General features: G+C 40.5%; 1 protein-coding gene across 2 annotated transcripts in view; it reads right to left on the reverse strand.

Moving 5' to 3' along the window:
- Positions 1-4631: 4631 nt before the first annotated feature.
- LOC103474299 (uncharacterized) overlaps positions 4632-8240 on the reverse strand; it is an 18273-nt gene continuing 14664 nt past the window's right edge. For both annotated transcript variants that reach the window (XM_008425143.2, XM_008425142.2), the window contains exon 12: positions 4632-7309. In XM_008425143.2, coding sequence (XP_008423365.1) covers positions 7284-7309 — 26 coding nt within the window. In that variant the 3' untranslated portion in view covers positions 4632-7283. The remainder of the gene's footprint in view (positions 7310-8240) is intronic.

An 8240-nucleotide genomic window follows, 5' to 3' on the forward strand; every position in this document is an offset into this window, starting at 1 on the left:
ACTTAATTATTTGAGTTCAAATAGAACATGATTGTAATTTTACTTGACAAGAGTACTCAAGTTTTTGAGAATGAATAATGTTCTATAGTTAGTCATTTCAACTTATGGTATCAAATTTAAACAATAACTTATCATCAATTGGGCTACTTTTCTAGCTTGGCATCCTAAGTTGGAAAAGTACATTATTTTAAGTTGCGTTAACTTGTGTTTTTAAGGCAGCAATTGAACTCAAGTTTTTAAGTTTAACCACCCTAATTATTTTTACAGTGTACTTTTATAATTATTTATATGAATACTTGTACTTAATTGTCATAATATATAGTTTTAGTATTTCTTTAATTATTTTTAAACTATTATAATGTATTGAGTTCTGCTCCTGGACAAGGGATTTTACAGGCATCATCCACCGACTACAATGTTTAAAGTAAAAAAAAATATTCAGCAAATACCTGGAAAATATACATTGCTGTGCTCACATGACCCAGGTTAGTTTAGACAGATATTTGAAAAAATTATATTTTGTGTATATTTTATTCCAATTTTGTGCTTTATCCAGAGGGCCTGTTTTGTCCCTATTCTCAAGAATCACTGTTTGATCTTTAGGTTTTTAAGATTCAGTTCTATCTCATTCTTAAAGCACTGCTTTGCTGCTGGAAATGCGCTGTATAAATAAATCACCTTTCCTCGAGGATCGAGGGGAAAAACTACCACTTACATCGATCACTTAGCATAATCTACCTCTGCTGATGCTTGTTTACCATCCATTCTAGTACTCTATTTAGAATGCTCAAGGGACAACGCAGGTCCCGGATCTATGCCTCTTTCATGCTGTTCTTAATTTTCACTTTTAAGTCAGCAAGCTCAACTCCAATTCCTACGTCCCTCACTCATGAAGCCTCCAGTTCAGTCATGTCATTAAAATTCTTAGAAATCCAAGATTTATGCAAGTTCCCCTTGGCCATCTCCAGGCCTCATATTTAGTCCTCAGGCTAGGGGTTGAACGACTACATATTTTTTAAGGTCGACTACTTCATGATAATAGTCGAGTCGATGTCGACTAGTCGCGGTGACGTCACAGTGACATAAGCGCAAAAACTACTTGGAGGCTTTATCAGCTATTTTCACGGCAAATATGGACACCCCCTCCCTTCTCCCGCATTTACTAAGTCTATTATGCAGAATTAAAAGAGCAATAAACAGATAATTCTTTGTGAGCGGCGGAGAAAAGTTCGTTGCACAAAGTCGAGTCTGACTTTTTTTTTTTGTTCAAAACAAACCGGCTCATACTGATGATCTCTGGATAGCTACTCGTATAGGAGTCAAATTATTACACTGACCACAATGGTGCTTTTGGAACATCACAAACCAAACGTATTATGAACGGATCCCGTTTGGTTACAGTTGAATTCAACGAAACCACCTGCTGCTCCTCCGCCCGATGCTTCATGCTGCGGCATGAAGCACCGTGGACTCAGCAGCGGAACCGACATGCAGACGGCGGCAGAGATCACCTCTATCAGACCCTCCGGATGAAACTTGGACTTAGTTTACCGATGTAGTCAAACCATATTTTTATAAGAGCGTAAAGCTGCCAGGTTAAAAACTTCAATATGGAGGGTGACGCTGATCAGTTGGGTGTAGTTGAGGGATAAAAAAGCCTGACATCATGAGCGTTGTAGCACATTACTCCAGTAGTTTTTTTGTTGTTTTTTAAAGGATTTTTTCGGTACTAGTTTATTTGACAGCAATCTGACTGTAAGGGAGCAGAGAGAGCGGAGCGGGGGGGAGAGAGGCATGATGGGTCCAGCGAATGGAGGACGGGAGTTGGACTCCTGACTACCGCGGGCTAAAGTCTCTGTATGCGGGGCGCCGCTGCACAACGCCCCTATTGCGGGAGCCTATGCTGTAATTTACAGTTTCTCTTTGTTAAATTATTTAAATTTTTATACAATTTGAGCTTTCTGACGAACACACCTATTCCACCTTCTTTCATTTCCTTGGAAAAATCTGTTTTGTCATCTGATTGCGACTAGTTGACTGGCCCAGAAAAAAGTAATTGCAGAGAAAAGAATCGACTAGTCGACTAATTGGTGCAACCCCTACCTCAGGCAGTCTCCCATTGCCCTCAAGGTTCAGTCATAACCCAGTTGCTGATTGTCGGCAGCATCCTCCTCTGGTAAGAGTTCAGACCTCTCTTCCGTTCTCGCTGCCTTCAGACAATGGGTAAGCATTCATAACAAATCTCTGGTGGTGGAGCACTCCGACATACTAAATATCTATTCTTCATCTAGGGCAGTGTTTCTCAACCTTTTTTGGGCCAGCGCCCCCTAGCCTTTATCCAGGTCCCTCACCGCCCCCCACCAAAAAATTTGTAGGCTACTTTGCACTGACAATAATTTTATTATTAATGTTACTATCATTATTGTAGATGTTTTGAATCGGCGCAACGATTATATTTTCCTTTACACTTCAGCGCCTTACGCTCCTTCACCTCGTGCACATAACGGGGTAAATGTAGCGAGTTTTGGCCTAAACGTACCGGCGTCTGGAGGAGAGGCGAGTGTATGTTTCTACGCTCTCTCGTGGGGGGCGCCGATTTATGTCTTCGCATCCACCTGAATAATGTGTAGTTGCGCCCCTGCCCAGGGCACTTCAACAATATTATTTTACCTTTTATCTGGAAATAGTGTCTGTTTATTCTTGCCATACAGTCCTCTGTATTAATTATTGCTCGAAAGGTCTTGCCATACCAGTTTATTCCTCCGTATTTACTTTAGTTTCTTAGTTTATTCTTGCATTTTGTTCTTCATTCATTTCCATTTAGTTTCATTTGATTAGTATTAACCTCTCTCGGTTTATTGCTATGTCCACTTTAGTTTCTTTCCTGTTGCTAAATTTATTTGATCGTTTATTGACGCTCACCATCAGCAATCTTTACTCATCACCTGCTGCGCCTCCTAATCGTCATGCGTTTCATATCATGTGTTGATTTTTCACTGTTCAGCGTCGGATTCTCTGTTTTTATGCCATAATTCACATCTAGTTCGACGCTCCGTTTTATGTCCCGCTTCTCCTGTTTCAGAGTTTTGCGCAATGTGCGCAACGGTTTTTTATTCTTTCTTTTTTTTAACTTCCTAAGGTGCAGGGCGGTCGGGAAACATATCAATGGGGAAAAGGCAGWCTGACATAAACCTTTTAAAACAACGGAAACAATTTTGGTATTCTGATTATTTAAATTTAACAGTGCTGTGGTACCGTTGTTCCATCAATCCCGTTTCATTCCAGACCACTTGCAGCACTGGTGTTAACGCTACAAAATGAACGCTCTCTATCGTGGTATCACCCATGGAGGGATTTCTTTATTTAAATGGGTTCATTTTTCAGAGGGATACAAAGTGAGGGTATCGTGATTTTAGAAATTACATAAGAGCAATTTTCTGTTGTCCTTCCATGGAAGCGGGCAGCTTTCAAACGGAAATAAAACACTTAATATAAAATTGCTGCTTTGACATGATCACAGAACTGCCAAAACATATGTAGCCTACATAAATACCAGACAAAGTGAATCACAGCAGCGTCATCAGCTGGTGTAACGCTGAACTGATGCGGAGCCATGAAGCTACAAACACTGAATAGAAGAAGAGCTGCCATCGATACAGTTGCAGCCAAGCATGATTTAATGTTACACAATACAGTTTTACCAAGTTGCTCAAAGTCTAAACTGGTATTGTTGTGGATTTAAGGTGTAAAGTTTACCTTCGACCAAACGCCCCCCAAAGGTATCCCAGCGCCCCCCTTTTGTAAAAATGTTCGTCAGCGCCCCCTGACGTCCTCTGAACGCCCCCTGGGGGGCAGTACCGCCCACGTTGAGAACCGCTAATCTAGGGAGTCAGCCGAGCCTAACAAGGCTGGAACAGCCTGCAGGCCACAGACATCTATGCCGCGCATCGAGGCCTGGATCAGCTTGCAAGCCACGCCAGCACCACTTCTCTCGGGCTCAAAACAGCCCGCAGAGCTGCCGCCGTTCACCTAACAAGGCTTGAACAGCCTGCAGGCCACCGCAGTCATTGTCTCGCTTAACAAAGCTTCGAACAGCTTGCAGGCCGGCAGCCGCAGAGCCTAACAAGGCCTGATCAGCCTGCAGGCCATGGCCATCACCGCCCGCCTAACAAAGTTTGATATGATCTTGCAGGCCGGCCGCCGTCACACCTAACAAGGTTCGGTCATCTTGCAGTCCGCAGCTATCAAAGCCCGCCTAACAAAGCTTCGCTATAAGCTTGCAGGCCGGCTGCCGTTGCGCCTATGAGGTTCGATCAGCCTGCAGGTCTCGGCTTCTCTGCCTTGCCTAACAAAGTTCGATATGAGCTTGCAGGCCCGGCTGTCGTGCGCCTAACAAGGTTCAAACAAGCTTGCAGGTCACTGCATGGCCTCAGCCCTGCACTCTCTTTTGGAGGGAAGACCTACCTGAGCTTCGTTCGAGCCGATCATTCAAGCTCGCTGTGATTCTCAGCACGCACGTCTTCCGCCGGTGTCTGAGCGCCAAAATCTCAGTCCAATAAAATTGTCTAACTGCTGTTTCTCTCTCTCTGTGAGTCTCTACAGATTGAAATGTAATTCAAACATAAGGTAAATTAGTTCAAACTATTTTTTATTGAATTTCAGGATGAAAATAAGTACATGTTTGCAGAAGACTGTGGGATACGTTTACATTAACATTGAGAGTACACACGATTTACAATAATTCACAAGTTTTGTGCATAACAAATGAATACAGAGGCAGCAGCTGCAAGAAACAGATGGCTGCATTTTTATTGTGTTGTGGATTTTTATTCCCTATCATCAGCTTTATGAGGGCTGTTCATAATTATGGGGAGAAACACCTGGTTCGAAGCAGCTGAACATCTGTTTCTAGATTAGAATTTAGCCAAAGGGAGGTGTTAGCTTGCGTTGATAGATAAAGGTAAATACAGTCCTTATAATAAAAGCTATGCAAATTTAAGGGTTGCAATCTTGAACTTAATGGACTAATGGGGAAAAGAAGTCAGCTCAGAACTTTGATCTGTCATCATGGTAGACAAAGAGGTAAAACTCCTCAGTAATTTTGAGAAGTCTTGACAGGTTTGACGTCAGACTTGAGGTCAAAGTGTTCCAGATAAGAAGCAGGAATTTCAACATGACGACGCCCACATTGTTAGCAGTACCTCTTACGAATATTACTTTACACGTTACCTTTCTTAGCAAGCACCTGGTTGCTCCCTTTTTGCCAGTGGAAAATCTGACTTTGGAAGGCGATCCAGTTGATTTACCACACAACAAAAATTCCAGAATACATTTAAAACAACAACAAAAAAACATAATTGTAGCTGTAATTAGAAGCTACGATTACAAACACAAAATTCTCCTATTCTACAAGTTTACATATTCTGTAAAGAAAAGTATCCATAACCCATAACAACCCTTACTGATATACAATATTCCCAATATAATATGAAATTTTCTTTACATTTATAATACATGAACATGTGACGCTACAACATGGCGTCACATTGTTGTAGCGTGTTAAGCTGAGTAGCCCATAAACTACTCGGCTTAATAGTATAAACAATAACATAGTGCAAACATAATACAATAAATGGGATTTATTATTTTGTGGGGAAATAAAAAAAAAGAATTCCCCTTTTACTTAAAAACCAAACTAGGGGAAAAAAATACAAGATTTGATATATTAGGTGAGAAAACATCCCTCTCTCTATTTAGGTTTTAAAGTCATTTCTCTTAGAATTTTTAAAATTTAAAGTGTAATGATAAAAAAAACACAATATTAAAAGTACACATAATACAGCAAAAATATTATATTTAATAAAGAAAGACTCTTTATGTGATATTAGGTAAAATAATGACCAAGTGAAAACTCGACACACCAACTTTTTTTAATGAGTCATGGGGAAGCAGTTAAGTGTAACTGAAAAACTTTCCCATAACAACTCACTTTGTAATGCGCTCTAACAACAGTCCTTAAAAGATCCAACATGTAAAGTCCATTTTTTGGCTTTTTTTTTTCTTGGATTTCATTGGCTCTCCATTCAGTTAATCAAACCAATGCCTTTTATCTGATTGAAACCTTTCAATCAGATATTGTGATTTGTATTGTGATTGTGCTTATTCGACTCACTAACCAGATGTTCAGGATATATATCGTGTCTTAAACCAGCCTGCAGTTAAAGTGTGACCAATGAGGAACAACTCTCATTGGTCAATAGCTGTTCTTCCATCCAGTAGTCATGCAAATATTAAGCAATTTTTTAAAATGTTCCCAAAAAGAAAAACAAATGAAAGTGAGAATTAGCCATATTTCCACCTACCGGTTTGAAGAGAATCAACTAGGCTTCGCAGAATGTCATTCTGCCAGATGTTCATGTTACTCATGTCTGCAGGAAGTAGAGTGTACAAACTAGGGTTGGAGTACCCCCCCAATTTTAAGTTTTCAGAGTTTCAAGGCCCTGGTAAGGCACAGACGGGAAATTTGCTACATCAGAGCTTATTCAGCAAATATGTTTGTTTCTCCCCTTTCGTGGATTAAATTACAGTATTGTGTATTTTCCAGGCACTTAGTGCCATTTTATAACTATGTTATTTGTAACATTTGTAACTAGGTTATATTCAGTTAAAAAATGCTAAATATCAGATATGACTTGAAAATTTTACTTTGATATTTAATGCCTTCAAATTGGACCTTTGTCCCTTTAAAAATTGTCTCTACCCCCCCAAGACGACGATATGTGAAGGGTAAAACGCGCTAAATTTACCTCGTTATGTGCGCGAGGTGAAGGAGCGTAAGGCACGCTGAAGTGTATGAGAAAACATCATCGGCGCGCCGCCCTCTCTGGTGCTGCGCCCCTATGCGTTGCATGCGCTGCATACCCACTTTTTGCGCCACTGACGATACTTTAAGTAAAGCCAAAGGATTTTACTTTGGAGTCTGTAGGGACGTAGTTAAGAGACGACTTGTTACGAAACTGTAACAAACAATGGAAGTTTCACAGAAACCAGTGAAGGTGCATCTGATATTTCTGTGCAGGCATTAGTACAGAACTGACTACAAACCAGATACCTGCAACCACACACAGCCTAACAGATGCTTATACATAAAAGGCCTGAACTTATACGTGAGAGAGAAACTAAATATTTGTAGTCTCTCTGACTGAAGTCAAGTCTGAACAAACTCAGAACATTACTGTCGGGGTTCCAAAATGCCCTGCAGGGCAAACATGCTGGCTGTTCAGTCAGCTTTGAACTGTGTATTCTGGATCTGAAAAAGAAGAAAAAACATATTATGCATGACACAATTCATAAAAATGTTATTTCTGTAGAGTTCCTGTTGATGCAAACCAACCCATGATCGGCTAAATGTTTGAAATAAAGCTTAAATAACTATTATTTGTTAAAAGAAAAAAAAAGATTCTTAAAGTTGCTCACGAGAAACAAACTTGACTACTTTGGAATCATTTCAATAAATCATTAAACATATTTATTGCGTTAGACATGTACTCAATATTAATGTTCCAATAATTTTATTGAGCTCCAGCCCAGAACCGTACTGAACATTCGGAGATGTAGGCAACAGGAATGCTTTATCTGCTAGATAAGCAAGGTTGGTGGCTGACCTTAGAAAATGCTGCCCAAAGATTTAGATTTTTTGTTTTTGAAAGTGTGTTTTGCAAACATTGTACTTTATATTTTATTTTATGTATTTATTTCATAGGGACAAGTATAAGCAATTAAATTATACTAAGAATTGTTATTTATAACCATGGTTAATTTGCACACCATGTTAAACAGTTGTAGTTCACTGACAACCTGCTAGCTAATGCTTAAACATTTGGATAAATGCGGGTAACCATAGCAACCAGTGAACTTTCAAAGGTTGGCCACACAAATAATCTCTCTCTCTCTGTGTCATTATATATCCATCCATCCATCCATCCATCCATCCATCCATCCATCCATCCATCCATCCATCCATCCATCCATCCATCCATTTTCTGGCGCTTATCCGGGGTCGGGTCGTGGGGGCAGCAGCTTCAGAAGGGAGGCCCAGACTTCCCTCTCCCCAGCCACTTCTTCCAGCTCCTCCGGGGGAATCCCAAGGCGTTCCCAGACCAGCCGAGAGACATAGTCCCTCCAGCGTGTCCTGGGTCTTCCCCGAGGTCTCCTCCAGGTGGGACGTGCCCGGAACACCT

Source organism: Poecilia reticulata, linkage group LG13 (genome assembly GCF_000633615.1).
Source record: "Poecilia reticulata strain Guanapo linkage group LG13, Guppy_female_1.0+MT, whole genome shotgun sequence".
Lineage (NCBI taxonomy): Eukaryota > Metazoa > Chordata > Actinopteri > Cyprinodontiformes > Poeciliidae > Poecilia > Poecilia reticulata.